Source organism: Prinia subflava, chromosome 6 (assembly GCF_021018805.1).
Source record: "Prinia subflava isolate CZ2003 ecotype Zambia chromosome 6, Cam_Psub_1.2, whole genome shotgun sequence".
In the NCBI taxonomy this organism is placed as follows: domain Eukaryota; kingdom Metazoa; phylum Chordata; class Aves; order Passeriformes; family Cisticolidae; genus Prinia; species Prinia subflava.
The window spans coordinates 16,575,840-16,596,647 of NC_086252.1; the positions used below are offsets into that span (position 1 = coordinate 16,575,840).

A 20,808-nucleotide genomic window follows, 5' to 3' on the forward strand; every position below is an offset into this window, starting at 1 on the left:
CCATTTACTCTCCGTCAGTGCCAAAATCATCTTCATCCTGCTGAAAACTTGACTTGTCCAAATCTCACTTGAACATATGCATTGAAAGCTTCTGGGAAAAACAAACAAAACATCCCAACCCCTCAAAACTAAAAAAAACAAACCCACAGCCCTAGACTCCACAGTTTCCCTGCAGTTACAGCCACAAGACCTCAGGATAAGAAAGCATAAATATAGGAAGTTTTGGTAGTCAGACTGTTCCTTTCACTAAACAGCATGATAATTTTGGCCCAAAGCAATAAAATAAAATGTAAGAGTGTACTTTGAATTATTGTCTTGATTACAGCTATTTTCTTAAATCTAGATTACTACTGTCATGTCTGCTAGCATTGTTAAAGTTACTTCATTTCCTTTGAATTCACTGCTGTACTTCACTTTTGAATGCAATTTGGATCACAAGAGATGTCTTCTATTTTAACAGAATCTGAATCATTATCAATTAACCAGTCAAGTCAGAAAATGCTGGCTCCTTTATTTCCTCCATCATTGTAAATTCCATCTTATAGGAAGGATTCAGGTAAAAACAAGAGCTATTTCTGTAATACAAGTTATATACTATTACAAGAACAACCACCAGTTTACAGTTTTTAATGTCTACATTATAACTTTCAAAACTGCATGTCTGCATATTAAGAAAGAAAAAGGATGATAGAGAGATCAACTAAGTAACAATTAACAAAAAAAAAAAGGTGTCATTGAAAAAAGCTGTCACTGTCCACAGGAACCATGTCTAGTCACGTTTTCAGTCAGTCAGTCAGCTAGCTGAGGATCATGTCATTACTTAGTTTCTGTAGAAAAAACACAAGTACAAAAATAGTATCAAAAAGCAACGTATCTATTTTTATTTTAAAGTACATATTGTAAAATATAATCATTACAACAACATATAAATAAGGCTTTCAATATCTTTAGAAGTGGTGAAGAGAACCCTACTGTTCTGTATTTCTATCTTTTCTCTGCTACTTTTAACTACTCAGATAAACAATTGAATTCTCATTGACTTGTAGGGGAACCAGAGCCTGTAAAAGTCATTAAGTGGATTAGTTCAGAGTAGTAATAGATGTGTATTAAAATTTGCCTGATAAACAAAGTTTCTTGCAAGATAACAGAAAGATCTTATAGTCAGAAGTTTGCATTACAAAAGCGTTATGAGTAGCATATGTTACCATGAAGACTTTTTAAAGAAACTATTCTGTAAATTGTATTTTAAAAAAGACTATTTGCATAAGAAGGTGTTGGGGCAAAACTTCAAATGTGTTAAAAAATAAATATTTTACTTAATTATGCTACTGAATGACATTTATTTTTATACAGGTTCTAGAATTCACAGATCTTATAATGAATTCTCATCAGAAAACCTCGTATAGAAAAGACTATTTCAGAAATACAGTCACCTTGTTAGAGATGAAAAGCAAGCAGTACAACAGGACTGTAGAAAGGATTTTTTTATTAAGAGGCAATGATTTCTTTAAGTGAAAACTCACAGAAGTTTTAGCTAGGAAGGTTATTTCCTACAGCTAAAGTTCAAAATTAAAAATGTTAGTATTCTCACATCTTAAAACCCACAACTATTTCAGAGGTAGAGAGAATTGCACTTCTTTTCACATGCACAATTTAACACTTTAATTGAAAGCAAAACATAAACCTCCAGATTACTGCAAAGCTTGTCAGTCAGTCCAGTGCAAAGTCAGGCAGGGGGAAAATCATTCACATGGGCAGCAAGCCCTTTTGAAAGACAATCTTTCCCTTTAGGTACCACTTCCTTTGAATTTGAGAAACCAACTAAAGGACAAATGAACCAGTAATTCTGTCTGTCTATCCTGAAAAGAGATAGATGCCAAGACAATCTGCTAAGAAACCTGGAATCAGGAACCTGGTGCACAGAAGAAGTGGGGATAAATAATTTTCCTAGTTTGGGATTCATGTTGTATTTACACTTCTCCAGTAAAAAGTACACAAGGCAGACCTGATATTACATTACCCTTCACATGATAGTTATTTATTCCTGTAGGGACACAGGAATAAGCTGTGCTTACAAGGCTGGGCTTTTATTGCTGAAAGCAAAAGTCACATTAAAAACAAACAAAATTTGTACAAAGATAAGAGTGTAGGTACAAGTTATTTAAAATTGCATTCACCAGAGCTGCTGATAAAAAAACCCAAAAGTTTCAAATTAGTTTTAGTTATAATTCCATGCAGAAAAAGAATGCCCAGAAATCCAACTTATTAAAACAAAATTTGTGTATAAAAACTAAGGCCACGTTTAATATCTGCTGCTTATCAAAAGAGCAACTTGGAGGTCCTTAGAAGAAAAGGAGAAAAAGAACACTTTGGCCAAAAGCTTTTTTTGGTCTTTGCAACTCTGGGGTCACAAAGAACATCTATACAAAGAAAGGTACAAAGAGTGAAGCTTAGAGGGAAAATACTGATGCAAAGACAGTCATGTGGGTATTTTCTGAATTAGTTAAAACTTCATGTCCTCTAGGAAGTTAGTATGGTACTGGAAATATCTGGAAGCTATAGTAATATTTGAGAGTTATTTTGTAGAAAACAGAGCTTAGGCTCTTCTCCCCCAACTATACTCTCCTTTGGCAACAGTCCTAATGCTGAAGAAAATAAATATAATTTAAAAATGTGATGAAATTCAGTGTGATTTGAAGCAAAGCAATGTTTTAAAAGAAAAATTGACTTTTGGTCCCTGAAGTCAGTAAGATATAAAACATCTCTAGGAGTTTAGCCAGCTTTCACAGGCCATAAGCATCAAATAATTAAGTTCTCAAAGGAATTATCTCAAACACGTATCTCAGTTCCTCCACCACAGGCTCTGCTGTATTTTCACTTATATCACATATTTCAGCTACACTGATTTCTGAGAACACAGATAATCTGAATATCCCAAACCTTTGGTTTCACTTGACAATCTTACCTGTCCCCCAGTCTTTTTTTTATTTACCCCTTCACTCCTCTGCCCTTCAAGGGCTCAACTCTTTATCTTTAACCAATGCCACTGAGGGCACGTAATTGTAATGAAAAAAAAGACACACACAAGCTTATGTCTGTTTCAGTGTTTATTTTCGCATACTCTTTTCAATGTCAACTGATTCTCCCAAATACAAAAGTGATATTTCCATGAACATCCAGGTTGATTTTTATCAACTGGTTCATTTTTTCTTTCAAGAACTATAAAAATTGATTTCTATAAAATAAAGTGCACGTGTGTATATATAAGCATACACACACCCTATATATATGTGTGTGTATACACACACAGATCTATCGAAAATTCTATTTCAATTTTCTAGCTCAGAACAGGTTTAGAGTTTATCATTATATGTTTGTATCTAACTTGAAAACCTTTGCCTGTCCCTGTTTGAGGTAGCTGCAGTGCAGGGTCAGAGAGCTCAGGCTGGGTGGGCACTCACCTGCTCAGTAGGTCCTCTGGCGCTTGTTGGGCTCGTCGGAGGGCGAGTCTGCCAGCCTCACCTTCAGCCTCACGCCATTCACTATCTTGCCGTGCAATGCAGTTATGGCCTCGCTGGCACTCGCTCTGTCTGCAAATTTGGCATAGCCCACATTTTTTCCAGCCACAAGATAAACACTTATCAATTGTCCAAAACGACTGGGGGCAAGGGGGGAAAAGAAAAGGTAGTTTACAGATTTTTTCCTGCAACATTTCCAATCTCAAGCACATAAGATTTGTTAACTACAAAATCAGTATTTTTATATCTATGCTCCCAAATTGCATATTCCCTTCTCTTGAATTATGAGTAGAAGTACAAATGAACACCAAAAGTTCACAGATGTTTTCTATGAAATATTACGATAGAAACACAAATATTAGTGATTTCTCTCTTATTTAAAAGAATGTGTAAAGTTGATCAATACTACAGTCCCCGAACACTAAATGGCACTCGAAACGCCCCACAAAAACAAAACAAGAAAAAAAACGTCAAAACAGCCAAAAGTAAGACATACGCACCCAAGCCAGCAGATAATTTAGAAGCTAAATCTGCATCTCACTTAAATTGTGAGATTTAAATCACACTTGCTCAGTTGTGATTTATGTTTGAAAAGGTCTCACTGAAATGACTCAGAAAGCAAGCACTACAGCCTCAGGGAAAAACAGAGATTTCCAAGTACTCAGGAGATTCCTAGACAGATCCTTAAATATTTTTTAAAAATAGTCTGCTTGCTTCTTACTGAAGCTATATTGAAGTGTCAAGCCCTTTCCTCATCCAGCATCTGATTAAGAATAACCACTATATCAAATACATGCAATTTTGAATTTCACACAAAATGTTTCACATCAAATGGTTTCCTCTCCTGGTGCTTTAAAAATATTTCTACTTTTCAAAGATTTATTGCAAATTCAAGCTATTAGAAAAGGGAAATGTCTTTTTTTTCAAGAGTATACTACAAATTAAAAATATAAAATACTGGAGAACTGCTAATTACAGATTTTTTAAAATATGGCAAAAATTGTCTCACATCTTTGCTCCACACAGGGAGATAGAAAGAACAGTTGAAACAGTAAGATGCAAACCATTATAATGTATCAGAAAAAAACCAGCACCCTACACTTGTTCCCTCCAGGTTACTGTGGGAATTTATCAAAATATAAAATTCCTTACAAAAATATGTAAAAGAAAATGCAAAATTATTTAGGAAATAGTAACTGGAAGTACTACATTTTTGGTTAAAAATCTACGTTAGAAGACTAGACATTTTGCTTCAGATTAAGTTAATTGATAATAAAGCTGCTATACTGATGATACTGCATGTATGCTTCAGTGTGAATCCCATCACACACTTCTTTCAAAAAGGAACTGTTACCTACTGCTCACTTATGACTAACTGGTCACTGTGCACTGCCTTTTCTGGAAAGAGTTTTCAGACCCTATTTTTTATTTTCAATATTTGCTTTCAATATTTCAAAGTTTGTTTCCTTTTTGTTAGGAAACACTTATTTGCAAACAGAGTCTTACCAGAACACATCCTCCAGTACATTTACAGGTAAAGGATGGGGATGAAAAAGTATGAAAAGCCTTTCCTTCACAGAAGTGTCAGGTGGAACTTTTTTTTTGGGTGGTGGAAGTATGGCATCTGTTTGGGGCTGCAGCAACTGTGGGCCAGAAGTTCCTCCAAATGCTTGCTGAAACAAGGGGAAAAAATGCAAGTATAAGTTACCTGGTGGGGGGGGACAGAGGAAGTAATTTTACCTTTCTTACCCTTTTTGTTCCATCACAAATATAAAATAGGCCCTGTGAGTTCTAATCTTCATTATTTTACTTACTTTAGTTATTTCATTAAATTGGACAACGAATTCAAGTAAGGTCAGACACCTTTTCAGGGAATAAAAAATGCACCAGCCAACCAGAGGTACGTTTTAAAAACGCAGCACGTGAAACAGTTTGCAGAAGCCAGGGAGCAGCGTTCTTTATTGCATGTGTGAAGTTTCTTACACCAGTTCAGAAGAATACCAACACCATCCACGACCTGAACTCACAGGAGGCGTCCTGTACTGCTGAACCAGCGCGCTGCCGCTGCGCAGCGCCGACGACACCTGGGCTGTCACCAGCTGTGTGGCCATTTTCCTGATCAGCCTGCAAGCAGAAGTGATAATGAACTACTTTAAAGGAAGAGCTAAGTTACAGTAATCCTAAATTCAGCGAGAAAATGTAAGTTTTAATACACATCAGAGTATCTCTAGAAATCTGTAATGTCATGTAGATACAGAAAACTAAGACAGGCTTTCAGAGAGACCTGAAAGCCTGCAGGCTAGCTGCAACTCACTCACTGAAAACATTCACTCATTACCACTTACAGATACACAGAACTATTCTTTGCGAGGTTTAACACTCTAGGGGAAAAAAAAAGATTAAATCAGCTCTACAAGAGCCCACTGCACTTTGTGAGAAATGCCTGAAAAGCAAAATGGTCCAAAAAATTTCACCTGTTCTGGTAAAGAGCACAGAGTTCAGTTCAGAAATCAAACTATTTCCATAGAAAGTTTACTTTCAGCTCTCACTTTCCTGTGATTTTTCTTTGTTCTGTTGCAGAGTAAGAAAAAGCAATTGCTCTTTTTGCATAGACACGCAGCCTGTGTTGTAAGACCACGTAGGAATTACTACTGAAGAATGAAGGTTGCAATGAACATTGGTTTTAGCTCAGACCAGCCATGCACTTCTGAAGTGAATCTCTCCACTGTCCCTCCTTATTGTCTTCATCTCCCAGAACAGGTTTGACATGAACTAGACTTGTTTAGCATGAGACTAAGGCAAAACACTCACTGCAGGAAACCTGCTCCAACTTGTACCGGGCATTATAAATTCAGAGATGGTCAGACACCTGAGAGTTCCCCATCCTGTGCCAATATCAGATCCTCAGCACCCTAAAGTCTTACTCTACATATGTGCTTCACAAAACTACTATTTACACTACTGCAAACACAACCAAGAGATGAAGTACCTAAATCTAGTTCTAATTCATAAACCTCATCAAAAATACATTCCAGCCTTGTTACATGTTACAGATATATTGACAGATTCTTGCCAATTCCAAGATTTTTCCATAATTTAAGAGTAAGTATTTTAATCTTTTCTTTATCAAAGATTACCAAGTTTCAAAAGACTTAATCTAAACCATTCAAAAAGAAAACCCCAAATCGACAGCAAGTATGGCACGATCTCACAGTGATACTGACGTTACGTCTTACATTAAAAATGTGTTTATTTTATATTTTGCTCTCCAGAATACGACTTAAAACTCTGTAAGTTGTACTTACTCTGAGCTATCATTCCCATCTTCCAGGAAGATGACAGTCAGTCGATTTCCAGGAGGATACTCAAACCCGTGCAGTTTGTACTTGGCATATATGGCTGAGGCAGCAGTGCTGTACTGAATCACAGCGTACCCTGCAAGCACAGCACACAGCGTCAGCAGGAAATGGGCAAACCCTCAGAACAAACCACACTCTTATAAACAACATATTTAAACTGCACATCAGTCATGGATGATGCAAAATTCTGAAGTCTTTTCAGCACACATCATTATTACTTCATCACTTTTATTTGTGAATGAAGCTTCAGTGAAATGTACTAGTGACAGATGAGCTGTATATACGCTAGCTTGAAAAGCTGGCAGTAAAACCATATAAGTGAAAACATGTCTTCCTCACTACTCCAGAACTAGTAACAAAAGGATACATAATTTTATTTAAAAATGCAGTTATCCCATCAACAGCTAATTTCAAGAACTGTAAAGTTAAAAAGTAACTTTCTGAATTATTTACATTTCAAGTTTCTTGGAGAAGAGACCAAAACTCCCAGATTTTTCTCAGCAGCAGTAAAACAAGACTGAACCCAAACAATCTTTCGATAGAAAACATGATCCATTTTGTAATTATTTAATCCCATTTACCCATATCAACTTCTACACACACATTTCAGAACAAAAATTTCAAAAGATCTGTTTAGAGAACATTTTACTTTAATGTCTAATAATTTCTGAGACTTCTTCCTCATTTATTCTGCCTCAAACTATTAATTTGACCAAAATCCACTTATCCTGACTTTGATTCCACCCTTCTTGAGTTTTTATTATCTGAAAGTAAAGGTGTAAGCCTTTAAGGGCTATGTATAAACAGGGATTCAAACAAAACTGAATTTTCAGGTGTATGCAGTGATAGCAGCAACCGCTGCTGGTTTCCAACAAGTGTATTTTGCAGTACAAATTAACTGAAGTGCAATTACAAGGGAGAAAAAAGAGAAAAGCCTTTTGTACTTTTCCTTACCGCTGTTGGTGTGAGGGTCTCTCTGCACATCACAGTATTCCAGCCCCGGCACTAAATCGAAGAGGGCGAAGAGCTGCTCCTGAGTGACGGGGAGCCGCGACACCACCGACAGGCGCTTGGAGACCGGCTCCTGAACGCGGGCCTCAGCCTTCTCAAAGGCACAGAACTCCGGCTGCATGCCTCCAGAATCAACACAAGAACCTGAATCATACACCTGCGGGCCTTCATTTCGTGCGTATGCTGCACTCGACTTTTAAAAGGAATCCAAATCAATCATATACTAAAGGTCACATGTTGATTTCAGTGTGGGTCACAAAATAATTGGCCAACCAGAGCAAAGCAAGCCATAAAAGTAGAGAGATGAAATGCCTGGTTGGCTTCTAACTTCAATATCCAATCTACTATTCAAGTGTTGACCCAAGCCTCCATCAGCTTCCCTTACCTCAAACCCCATTATTACTTAGTGACCCTACTGGAGCCTACAAATCATTTTTAGTGTAAAAAGCTGTGACTTACAAAATGGAAGCGTATTTCCTCTTAGTTCTGGCCTCATGGTATTGCTGTAATAATCGTGTTCAAAAGACTCAGATGACTTATTTTTAGGTTCAGCCAAAATGGCCCTGTAGCCTGAAAGAAACAACCACACACATAACAGCACCTCAGCACATCTCAGTTATCTGAGCACGCCCACACTCTCCAAGTTCCATATTTAGAAACATATTATTCAGAAAACCCAGTAAGTGCTAGCTTTAGAGGAATAACTAAATTATAACTGCTGAAGTCTGACCAAGTAATTGTTAACAGCTTTCAAATGGAATTACTCCTCCTCAGTTAAGCATGACTGCCATGAGTGACTGAGCACTGGCACAGGTTGCCCAGAAAGGCCATGGAGTCTCTATGCATGGGGATATTCAAAAGTGACCTGGACATGGTCCTGGGCCACCAGTGCCCAGGTGACCCTGCTTGAGACAAGTGGTTGAGCAAGATCACCTCCAGAGGTCCCTTCCAACTTCCACCATTCTGTGATACTTAGCAGGATCCTGAGATGCTCCAGAAGCCATCACCTGAACTGCTGCACTACAACAGAGGTTTACAGATGTTTTACACTGATCTAGGTTTTGCTTTTGTGAAAGAAAGAGGTATTACACTCAAGCTATCCTAAGCAACTGATTTCATTTTAACGTCACAGCAAAAAGGAAATAAAATCTGACTGCTAAGTAATCTCAGGCTCATATTCCTATGCACAAATATAATTTCTGTAGAACCACTTATGACAGATACAATGCAGAACCACCACACACATTACTGAAGAAAAAAGAACCAAACAAAGCCATTAAAAAATTAGAACAACAAACAACCACACCCACTAACCCACTTCCCAAGTTGTTTCATATTTGTGATTATGCAACACTGAACAGGAGGTTGGACTGGAAGGCTGCTATTAGGCTCTTGGAGAAACCTTTCCTGTCCTGGGTTAGCAAACCCAATTCCCTCTGCCTCTCCTCTGAAGTCTTGTGCTTCAGCCCCTGAATCTTTCCACCAGCCTCACTCATATCAATTAACTTCTGGTACTAGAGCCTAAATGAGAAATTATAGAATCACAGAATGGTTTGTGTTGGAAGGAATCTTACAGATCACCAAGTTACAACCCCCTGCCTCGGGCAGGGACACCTTCCACTACACCAGGTTGCTCAGAGCCCTGTCCAACTGGCCTGGAACACTCCCAGGGATGGGACATCCACAACTTCTGTGGGCAACCTGTTCCTGTGCCTCACCAAGAGCCTGGTAATAAATAAAGCAAACAAAGCATTCACTCTGTAATAGATAAATGATGAAACTAAACAAGAACGAGCACCCTTCCCCCAATTTCAGTTAGCAAGAATTTGTTCTTAAATAAAGGTAATCACAACAGAATCCCTGTGTATCATGAAATATATATGAAAATTAATTTTTTATCAAATACATTTGATTAAAACTGCCTATTCACAAGGACAAATTAAAATGTTTTCCTGTGTATGAAGCCTACACTACAGACCAATAATAATGCATAAAAGAAAACTCTGTCCATTTCCAAACTCTTCTCACTAATCCTACTTGCAGTTCAGTCCTGAAAACACACAATCAGGTGATCATTCTCACTGATTGTTAACAGTGCTGTGATTTATTTCCAACAAAACTTTGTCTCAACATGTTTCTGCACCGTGAATAATTTTTACCTGCAAACAAAACTAAAAATTAAAGGTATATTATGGTGATATACACTTATTGCAAAAAAGCCCTTAAAGAATTCACTCAGATTCTTACTTCGATCACACTCTTCAATTGCTCGGGCAGCCTGCGATGGCTTCAGGTATCTGACGTAGCCCAAACCTTTACTTTCTCCAGTAGTCTTGTTCTTAATAATGCTGCAATATTCAATGTCTCCATACATCTAGAACAATTAAAAAAATATTAATTTCCAATATCTGAAAACCATGAAAAGTTCCATGTGCTAAACCCTTCTAATAAATTTAGAAAAAGGCATTTTAAAATAACAACAAGCAGAATCAGAACCTTGAACTTCTCTCGCAGATCCTCCTCCGTGTAGGTTTTTGGTATCATAACAAAGATTCGTGTAAGCTCCTCATCTTCAAGATCTCGGTGGCTTCCAGAAGCTCTGGACTGGGCAATAAATACCTAATGAAACAATTAGAGACAAAAATTACTGGCAAAAGGCTCTAAGACATATAACAACAAGCAAGTGAAATAGCTTAACTGCCTTTGTATTTATTGTTCACATAAGCTGGCCTTCTTTGCATGGGGAGAAAACAACATCTGTGATCGCTTGTGATAAAAGACCTACAAATATAACAAAACCCCAACAGTTTCACAAACAGGACAGGAGCCAGAGAGGTTCCTTACTGGGGAACAGCGAGAAATACCACTGCTGATGCAGCAGCACTGTCAACATCACCAGTGACACCTGAGGTAGCAAAGAATGCTTTCCTGTAACAGGCCTAGTACAGCACTGCTAGAAACAAATAAGCAAGCAAGCAAACAAGAAAGCCTAACAGCTTAATAAAACTGTGCTACTGCAGTTCTCTGCTCTCTCTGCTCTCTCAGCTGGGCCAAAGTTGACAGGTCTGCTGCTCTATGAAGGATCGTAACTTCTCCTATCTGTTGCTCTTAAAATCTTTTTTAGTTATTGAAATAAATTTCATCTCAAAAGTGCCCATCAGAAGACAACCAAGAAAAAAAGCCCAAATAAATCACAAAAAACCCCAAAAAAGCAACAAAACCAAAACAACCAAGTAAGAAAGACACAACTTTCAAAGCAAGCCTCTTATGCAAAAGCAGCAACTGATTTCACAGAGCTCTTGATCTATTTTTCTAATAGCCATGCAAGGGCATGGGGAATACAACTCAGGTCTTTTGGCTTCTGATGGCAAGTTCTTCAAAAAGATTTCACTGACTCAGTAGTATTGTCAAGTGAAACACATGGCATCTTCTTTCACTCTTCAAACTCATTCATACTTTCTTAGTACTTAGTGACAGGAAAACAAATCAGGGAGCTGAAAGCTAACAGAGATTAAAAAAAAAAAAAAGTTCCGAAAAGGGCTCACAAGCTACAAACCAATATAAAACATACTCGCAAAGGCAGTTCTGTTTATCACAACTATCTTGCTTACAACACTTAAGCACCATCACCCCTCGGTTCCGGGTGCGGCATTTCCCGCTGGGGGCGGGCCCTCCCCGCGGCCGGCAGTGCCCGGGCGGGGCACGGCGCCCCGGCAGCGCTGCCAGGCCAGGCCGCCCGGCCTGCCGCTCCCCGGGCCTGCCGCTGCCCGGGCCTGCCTCTCCCCGGGCCTGCCGCTCCCCGGGCCTGCCGCTCCCCGGGCCTGCCGCTGCCCGGGCCTGCCGCTCCCCGGGCCTGCCGCTGCCCGGGCCTGCCGCTGCCCGGGCCTGCCTCTCCCCGGGCCTGCCGCTGCCCGGGCCTGCCGCTCCCCGGGCCTGCCGTTCCCCGGGCCTGCCGCTGCCCGGGCCTGCTGCTCCCCGGGCCTGCCGTTCCCCGGGCCTGCCGTTCCCCGGGCCTGCCGCTCCCCGGGCCTGCCGCTGCCCGCCCGGCCCGGCCCCCGAGCCCCGGCCCGGCCGCCGAGCCCCGGCCCCGCACCTTGATGGGCTTGCCGTCGGGGAGCAGGCTGCGGCCGTGCATCTCCTCCATGGCCCGGCAGGCCTGCGAGCTGCGGGCGAACTTGATGAAGGCGATGCCGCGGGACTCGTTGGTGCGCCTGTCCCGCAGGAGCCAGATGTTCTGGATGTCCCCGAAGGGCGAGAAGCGCTCCCGGATCAGCGCCTCGCCGGTGTCCTTGCCCAGCACCACGAAGACGCGGCTGTTGGGCGGCTCGTCCAGGCACTCGGCCGAGAGGCGGATGCCGCTGCTCTCCTCCATGGCGGGGCCGCCGAGCACCGCGGGCTCCTCCGGGGCACGGCAGGGAAGTGAGCGGCGCCTCTTCCGCCGGATCCGGCAGGGCCTTCCCTTCCACCGCCCTTTCCACCGCCCCTTCCCTTTCCACCGCCCCTTCCACCGCCCTTTCCCTTCCCTTCCGCCGCCCCTCGCCGCTCCTGCAAGGAGCCGGTACCTGCAAGAATGGAGAGTGGGCGGCGCGCGTTCTTCCTGCTGCTCTTCACAAGCAAATTAAATATGCAGAAATCCCCCCTCGCTTTCACATAAGCACTTGTCAAGTAGAAGGACGTGATAACGTTTGGCACTTTTTCCATAGATCTAAACGGGTTGTGTTGAAGAAAAGTAACATGATCTCTATTCAGGAATATTCTCAGTGCCACACTGTTGGAAAAGATGGAAAGCACAGGACAGGACCAAATCTTCGGATCTTCGAGGTTTATTTGGCTCTACAACAGGACAAACTGCAGGATTTTCCTACTCAGATCCAAACAACCCCCCCCCAAGAAAAACCAAAACAAAAACCAAACCAAACCAACAACAACAACAAAAAACCCCACCCAAAACCAAAAACAAACAAACAAACAAAAAAAAATAAAAGAAAGAAAAAAAAAAAAAAGAGAGGGTCTTTAGAGGTATGATAGCCCTATGAGGACTTACTATCACAACTGTCGACTTTGCAGTACTGCAGATGAATCTGAACTCCAGTTCCACAGAAGCAAAACTCCCCATTCCCCGTATTTAAATATTGGTGCAATTTGCAATACTCAGTACCCCAGGCCGGCAGGTTTCTAGCTCTCCCAGAGCACTGCAGTGCCGACGGGCAGACTTTAATTTCGTGTTCCAGAGAGCTTTTAGATGATGTTTGCTGGTCACTGACCTCTACTGGCACCGCGGTGTGCTGCAGTTTCAAGTTTCGCTTGACTGAATACCGTCCCCTACCAGTACGCTATGAGTTTGGGGTTTTCTTGTGCTTTTCACAGAAAAAGTCTTGAGAAACAGTGGAACATCTAAAAGGGAAAGGATTCTCTGTGGGTTTCATTGGTTTTGTTTATATTTCTTGAATATAAATTATATTAATTGAATCAAACTATTAATTACAAACACAGGACTGTGTCCCGTGGTTTGGGGTTTTTTCTGGTTACTAAAGTGCTTTAGAATTGTGTGGCTTTTCTTTTCTGTGATTTCTAGGAAACGTTTTTTGACATCCACTTTATACTGGAATTTCCTTCAATATATCATCAGCATATAGTAACTATTTTTCCCAGTGAAATTGTAATGAATAAATCATACAGATGTTGGTACAAGTTTTTAAAAGAAAGCAAACAAAGTGATATCTAAATTCACTTTAGACAACGGGAACAGTCAACTCTGGAGGACAGAAGAGAAATGTGAACATGTAATTACAGGTATTGCAATAGTCTTCGGTACAAAAGCAGGCTTCTGATGGAATAGACAGATTTTAGCAGGTTTGGGAGGAAAAAATAATGTTTTTTCAACTTCTGTCAAGAGATTCCAGGAACTGGATATTGACAACCCTTTTTGTAATGCCCTTCTATGGAGCACAGCCTTGAGGAATTCAATGTCAGTTGCATGCTCGTTTTAAAAAACTGTATGAAATTGAATTTGGAGCTTCTGGATATTGGAATTACAAAAACATAGTTTAGAACTAGTAAGTAGTTGTATATGAAATGATGCAAAGAACTACAACTCTCCACGATGCAACAAGGATTTCTATTTTACTTATTAAAGTGACACAAAGTATACCTTGTGCATTTTATATTATACATAATTTATGCTCTTATCCTCCTGGATTCTGCTTCCCCCTTTCAGACTGTTAAGAGTAATAAAGCATCTCCCCAAATGACAAGATTTTCTTGAGTAGTTTTCCCAACTGCATTTTGAGGAGTGCTATTGCACTGCCTTTCTGAACAGAGAAACACACTGCACCTGAGAAATGCACTGACAATTCTCCCTGTGATTCTTTTAGGGCATCTTAGGGCATTTCTGTATGTTGCACCCAAGGGAACCAGCTGGCTAAAGCCTGCACTGCTGTGTGAGTTGGCATTGTGCATCCCTGCTGACAAAAGGTGCATCATACCTCAGATGCATCAGATGTAAGATGCTTTTACCTCACTGCAGCATACCTATAATATTACAGTGGCAGCACAATCCTATGGCATTGACAAAATGCATTTCCCTATTTTTGCCCTCCCACAAAAGGCTGAAACTAATCTATCTCAGGCCAACACACGAGACTAGACTACAGCCCAGTGTACACTGTGCTTATTCAACTTGCCCTGAAGACAGAACAGAGACTCCTGTTTTCTCCTAACATCCATCAATGCACACCAGGCCATAATTTAGAACCAGGTTTTATCCTGACAGCGCGTCCAAAGCCTGTGCAAGTTACAGAACGGTCAAACCAGTGTGATCATCTTTGCCACATTTCATCTTTACACGGATTTCAGGTTCCACAGTTCTTTACAATTAAAGTGTTACCGTAAATTTTTCACTATGTATTTCACGCAATGGAGACAACTACAGTTTTACTTTCTTCAGTCTTGCATGCTATTTGAGATTGTCAATATGCAGATTTCTTATGCAATCAAATCCTATGCATAAAATCCCAGCAAAATAAACTAAAGATTCCACAAGGCTTTGAAGGACCTAGTTTATACCTAGGCTTACAGAAACACTAAGCTGCTTTAAATGTTTATATACAGAACTGCTACACAGTAGCCATTTTGTAGTAAATCTGGTGTGCGTGCTCAAACCAAACCTTAGCACGGTGAGATGGTAAAAATTATTTGCATGCAATTCCTGCACACCCAAGGTCCTCGCTTAAGAGCTGGGGGTATGCGCCGGGCTGGCCTCCAGCAGCTCATGCGATTTCTTTGTGGAGTGTTTGTGCCAACGCTGCAAAACCACAAATGCAGCTCGGGCTCGGGACAGCGGCGCCGGGGGCGGCTCCGCGGCAGCCCCGGGGCCGAGGGGACTCCGGGAGCGCGGAGCTGCGCCAGCGGCGGCTCAGCCCCAGGGCTGCGCCCATCGCCTGTGAAACCCTTTTGCGTCACAGCTCCGGCAGCGCGCTCGGAAACGCTCACAGAGCCTCGCCCTCGCCGGGGTGCGCTGCCTTGTCATACGCAAGCTACCTGCATGGAAAGAGCTCGGCTTCTGCAGAGGTGCGAGCAGCTCGAGGAACGACCCCCTAGACCTCCCCGCCTTCCGCCCCCTCGCCCCGCAGCGCACTCGCCGCGGGTTCTGCAGCCGGGCGCCCTCCGCAAGTCGGGCGGGGCACGGTGCGGCGGCCGGCAGCGACCCATCCCCGCCGCCGAGCACCGCCCGGGGCCGGGCTGGCTCCCCGCTCCCTCCTCCACCCCCCGAGTGCCGGGGGCTGCTGTCGGGGCCGCTCCCGGGGCTGATACCGGGGCCGCTGCCGGGGCTGCGCCCCCCGGCCCGGCTGCCCGCGCCTGCGCGCCGCCCCCGCTGCCCTATTGCCGGTGTGTGCCGGCGGCGGCGGGGTTCCTCAGTGGAGAGCCCGTCCTCCTGCTGCAGCATCCCTGCGCGGCGGGGAGGGCCGGAGAGCTGTGTGAAACCCCGCCGAGAGCGGGGAGCAAGCTCGGCGCCCTGCCGCCGCAGCGGCCCGGGACCCGCGGCGGCGAGGGAGCTGCTGCTCAGCCTGCAACGGCGCGGGCACCGAGACTGGGAGCCGAAATCCTTTGTCTGTGGCTTCGTAAGCTGTCTCCGAGCTGCACAAGCCGAAGCATCTGCACGGAGCCCCCGAGGGTCAGCCTCACTGCCGCGGGAGACGCGGCCGTCCCCCGGGACACACACGCAGCCCTTCCTCCCCTCCTGCCACCCGCGCACCAGCCCGCGCTATCGACACGTGCCCCAAAAGTGCTCCCTATCCCTGCCCTGCCCGCACCCCGCGCCGTAAGGGGCTGCTGCAGGTGCGGGGTCCCCGGCAGGTCGGAATCTCGTTTGGTTGAAGATTTGCCAGTGTGTTTTCCCAGCCACCCGAACTCCCATTCATGAATTTCTGAAGCCGCCTTCATTCAGGCTTTGGTGAGCGCATGAAAAACATTTTCACGTGTTAAGATACATGACTTGTTTTTTCAATCGCTTATGCGTAGGCATTGATTTAGCAATGGAAAGTGCTCCACGTGCGCATAAAAATAACCCTTGTCCGTCTGCCGGCGGTGGATACGGTTGGTTTCCGTCTGGCAGCCGGTGATGCCCGGGAGGACACCCAGGAGCACCTGGGCGCGCCCGCTCCAGCCGAGCTGCCCCGGGGGCCAGCGGCTTGCACAGGAAGCCCTGGGCTGCTCCGGGCGGGCAGAGCCCGCTGTGCCCCTCGCACCCCGCGGGAGCCCTGCGGGCAGAGTCGGGGCTCCGCACGGGTGAGGCTACCCGCAAATCAACTCAGTGATTCAAGAAATAAATTCACTCAGGATTCGTGGAAGGGTTTCGTTTTTCTGCTTGTCTCCTGAAGTACTAAAGGGGCTCAGATAACGGTATAAATGAGAGCTCTTTAACGGGAGCGCTCCCATTACCTCCCGCCTCTCTCCCGCGGACCGCGGGCGGGAGCCGCGGCGGGGTTCGTCCCCTCGCCGAACGAGCATCACAGACAAAAGGCCCCTCCCTTGGCCCCCGATGTTGTTGAATGAAATTCTCTAGCACAGCTCCCCACTGCCGGGGGTCCTCTCGCCGGGGGACGCTGCGCGCCCCGCCCGCCCTGCCGAGGCGGCTGCTGCCAGGCGGGCGGCAGTGCCCCCCAGCCGCAGCGGGGTTTGCCGGCGCTCCCGCCAGCCCTCCCTCCTCCCCGCCTGCCCCCCCGCTCGGCTCACGCGTCCTCCCCTCCCTCCTTCTCAGTGGTCTGCCGGCTGGCTTACGCAGGAGCCGCCGCCAGCACTGACAGCACTTGGCAGAAGGGGTTTGCCCGAGCGCTCCCGGAGCATCTCCAGAGGCGCGGCGGCACCGCCTGCCCGCCTCACCGGGGGAGCGGCCCGGAACCGGCAACCGAGGCCAGAGCTGGAGAAACGCTGAAAACCGGGAAGCACAAAAAAATACCCAGAAAAATACGAATACTACTACTAATAATAATAAAGAGTGGTGGGCAGGAGAAGGAGGTTGCGGGGGAAAGCAGAAGGCGAGAAGAAGGCGCGCCGCTGCGGAGGGGCCCGGGCAAGGGGCAGAAGCGGCCCGGCTCCGGGGCTGCCGGCATCCCCCGTGCCCCGGGGCGGCCGTCGGGGCGGCAGCGGCGGCACGTGGCGGCGGCGGGGCATGGCCAGCGCGGGAGCTCCCGCGGCCTGAGCCGCCCCCGCCGCCGGCACCATGGCAGCTGCCGGCGATGCCGGCCTCGACGTGGCGGCGGTGGAAAGTTTCCTAGAGAGGCACCCGGAGCTGGTGGAGAAGTGGCTGCAGAGGAAGAACTCTCTCCCTAAAGCGCCCGCCGTCCCCGCCGCCCCCGCTGCCGGCCCGTCGGAGGAGCGGCGGAGCAGCGAGGGCCCCGGCGGCAGCTGGGGGAGCGCGGGCGGCCCCGGCGGCCCCGGCCCCGGGGGGCTGCAGCGCCGGGCGTCCCAGAAGGAGCTGCGGAAGAGCTTCGCCCGCTCCAAGGCTATCCACGTCAACCTCACCTACGACGAGCATGTGCACGCCCGGGCGCAGGAGCCGCTGAGCAGCGTGCGGCGGCGGGCGCTGCTGCGGAAGGCCAGCTCCTTGCCCCCCACCACCGCCCACATCCTCAGCGCCCTGCTGGAGTCCCGCGTCAGCCTGCCCCAGTACCCCCCCACCGCCCTGGACTACAAGCGCTACCTCAAGGAGCACAACGAGCGCCAGTTCTTCCTGGAGCTGGTCAAGGACATCTCCAATGACCTGGACCTCACCAGCCTCAGCTACAAGATCCTCATCTTCGTCTGCCTCATGGTGGACGCGGACCGGGGATCCCTGTTCCTCGTGGAGGGGACCTCCGCCGGCAAGAAGACGCTGGTGTCCAAGTTCTTCGACGTGCACGCCGGCACCCCGCTGCTGCCCTGCGGCTCCTCCGAGGACAGCAACGAGGTGCAGGTGCCCTGGGGCAAGGGCATCATCGGCTACGTGGCGGAGCACGGAGAGACGGTCAACATTCCCGACGCCTATCAGGTAGGAGCCGGGCAGGCTGCCCCGGCCCGGGGCGGCGGAGGCGCGGACCGGGGAGCCCCCGATCGCCCCCGGGGCGGCCCGGGCGGGAGCGCCGCGGTGCCCCCGAGGGGCGCCGGGGACAGCGGGAGGGCAAGCCCCGCCCGGGTGGCCCATGGGGCTAAAGGAGAGGTCTGGATTTCGCAGGAGCAATAGGCGCTTCGTGCGTTTCTAAAGCATCTTTTGGAACCGGCTGAAGAAAAGTTTGAAAAAATGCTCGTGACAGTCCCAGTGATGGTGTTCTTAAATTTCAGTCTCAGTATTCCCTTGCTGTCCGCTGCTGAAAAAATCTCATTGCTTTCAAAAGAGCATATATTTTCACCTTTGCATATGCCCACTCAGTCCACATGGTATGTGTTTTCAGACCTATTTCTAGTAGTGATATAGCCAGTGTCCTGTTATTCTCCAACAAAGACTTCCCCCGCCTTTTACTTCTTTGCAGGCTTCAGTGTGAATTGTAGAAATGTAGTTCTGGTGTCAAGGCAGATACTGACCCTTGGCTTCAGCAGGGACAGACAAGCCTTTGCCCGAACGTGTCAGTGTAGAACAGAGCCTTCAGTTTCCTGGCTTGAAATTTACCTCTCTTTCGTGGGGTCTGTTTCTAGTGTTTATTTATGTAAGACACTATCAGCAATTGCAGGTTCTTGAGAAAATTAAGAACTACAAAGGGACAGTTTTCTCAGTTAGGATCTTGGAAAGCTTGAGAAAGGTGGGAGATGCACATCTTGAAGAATTTTAGTAGTAATCACTGCCCAGTGCCTTACTTTGTGCTAGAATAATAACAAAAATGATGATGCTTTACAGCAGACTACAAGGAAGAAACTTGAAAAATCAGATTTGGTTATTTTTGGTTTTTAAATACCGAAGAAGAAGAAAAAGGGTATATGTATTTGGGGCTGAATGTTTATTTATTTATTACTTTGTCAAGCAGTATTTGAAAAATACTAGGCATCTCACAGACTGATAGAGGTTCCCAACCCACAGATTTCAAAGGGAATGGTAAAAAATTTTGACTAAAATGAGCACTGGATCACCTTAAAAAAAATTCAACTGGCTTTCCTTCTTTCTTTTTTCCCCCTTTCTGCATTAAACACTTTTTCTTGCAATCTGATTTTATTTTCAGTTGTAGAACTGTGCAATTCCCAGAATATCTGCTGTTGTAGGTGAAGCAATATGTTCTCAATAGTTCCAACTTGCTAAACAGATAAAGGATATCTGAGTTTGGCTAGGAAGGAACTTGATGCCTCCTTCTAACTCTGGATAGCTCCAGCCACCCTTCTTTTGGAGGTGAGAATGCCACTGAAAGGGCATAGTTTTCTAGTCCTAGGGACGTATATTGTTTTATTGCTTAATTTTTTCTTCAGTGTTTGTTCACTTTGTGTCCACTTGCCTGTGAAAGAGTCCAGCTCTTTGAAGAGTTTATTTTCTGTTTCATCCACAGAGAAAAGTGAAAAGCAATCCATCCGGTTGCCATTCCCAGTGCTATTTATGCTATACTTTTGTCTGGCTCTTATTCAAAATCAATTTAAATATCATAAATAATACAGCTCATTGTATCTTTAAGCCCTAAGTACATTAGTTGAAGTAGATGGGCAAGTTCTAATCCAAGTCCATCCTGTAATTACATCAAATGCAACTTCCCTACTTTCAGTGGAGCTACTTTGATTGACTTTAGTGCAAATGAAACTTAAGACCTTCCAACTGTAATGAAAGTTTTGCTTGATAATAAAATAGGGCCCTGCTTTCAGTTATCTTTCTGAGTTAGTACAGTTTATCTTCTCCTGCTTGGCAAGGATATCTATCCATTGTGCATCATCAAAAGGAGACGTTTCTAATTTAATGGTGTGAAGAGCTCTATGGAAGCCCAGGTACCTGTGTGTGAAGAGGTGACAGCTGTTCTGTTTCAGATCGTTGTACTGCTCACAATGGAGCACTTTAAAAATTAATAAATATGATTTTATTTTCTGCCACTGATGATGAATCAACTGTCAGGTAAAAAGCCAGCACCACCAGGAAACTCTGTCAGGTGGAGCTGAAGAAAAAGGGGTGACAGCAGAGCAGCATTTTTCTGTCCGTAGAAGAAGCCTTCTACACTGATGTTAACTTTTGGCAAGAAAAGGCCTTGCACAAGGTCAGAGGAACTTCTAGATTAATTTAATCTTCCTTTGCTTGTTTTTTTTGTTTTTGCTTTTTTTTTAATTAACAAACTTTTAAAAAATAGGTAAACATACTTCCATATCATCAGTTAGCTAGTTTACTGTATTGGGAAATTTATTATTATTTAATCATCTCTATTTTCTCAGATCCTGATCAAATACCATTTGGAATTCTACCACTGAATACAAATTGGGTTGCC

At 45.0% G+C, this 20,808-nt stretch overlaps 2 protein-coding genes across 3 annotated transcripts in view; one reads left to right on the forward strand and one right to left on the reverse strand.

Annotated features, from left to right (window-relative positions):
• Nucleotides 1-486: 486 nt before the first annotated feature.
• On the reverse strand, nt 487-12,412 carry RBM45 (RNA binding motif protein 45). 2 transcript variants are annotated; one of them, XM_063400439.1, is made up of 10 exons: nt 11,982-12,412; nt 10,385-10,507; nt 10,136-10,262; nt 8,348-8,458; nt 7,832-8,011; nt 6,824-6,953; nt 5,546-5,642; nt 5,025-5,191; nt 3,462-3,658; nt 487-827 (listed from the first exon to the last, which is right to left on the reverse strand). In XM_063400439.1, exons 1-9 carry the CDS (start codon nt 12,258-12,260, stop codon nt 3,466-3,468), a joined length of 1,407 nt encoding a protein of 468 aa, XP_063256509.1. In that variant the 5' UTR covers nt 12,261-12,412; the 3' UTR covers nt 487-827; nt 3,462-3,465. The 2 variants fall into 2 exon arrangements, with proteins under 2 accessions (XP_063256509.1, XP_063256508.1); XM_063400438.1 differs by lacking the exon at nt 487-827 and having other exon boundaries at nt 3,076-3,590; nt 11,982-12,402.
• Nucleotides 12,413-17,276: 4,864 nt separating this feature from the next.
• The window catches only part of PDE11A (phosphodiesterase 11A), a 112,406-nt gene continuing 108,874 nt past the window's right edge, over nt 17,277-20,808 (forward strand). Inside the window, exon 1 of the mRNA XM_063400442.1 lies at nt 17,277-18,416. Coding sequence (XP_063256512.1) covers nt 17,610-18,416 — 807 coding nt within the window. The 5' untranslated portion in view covers nt 17,277-17,609. The remainder of the gene's footprint in view (nt 18,417-20,808) is intronic.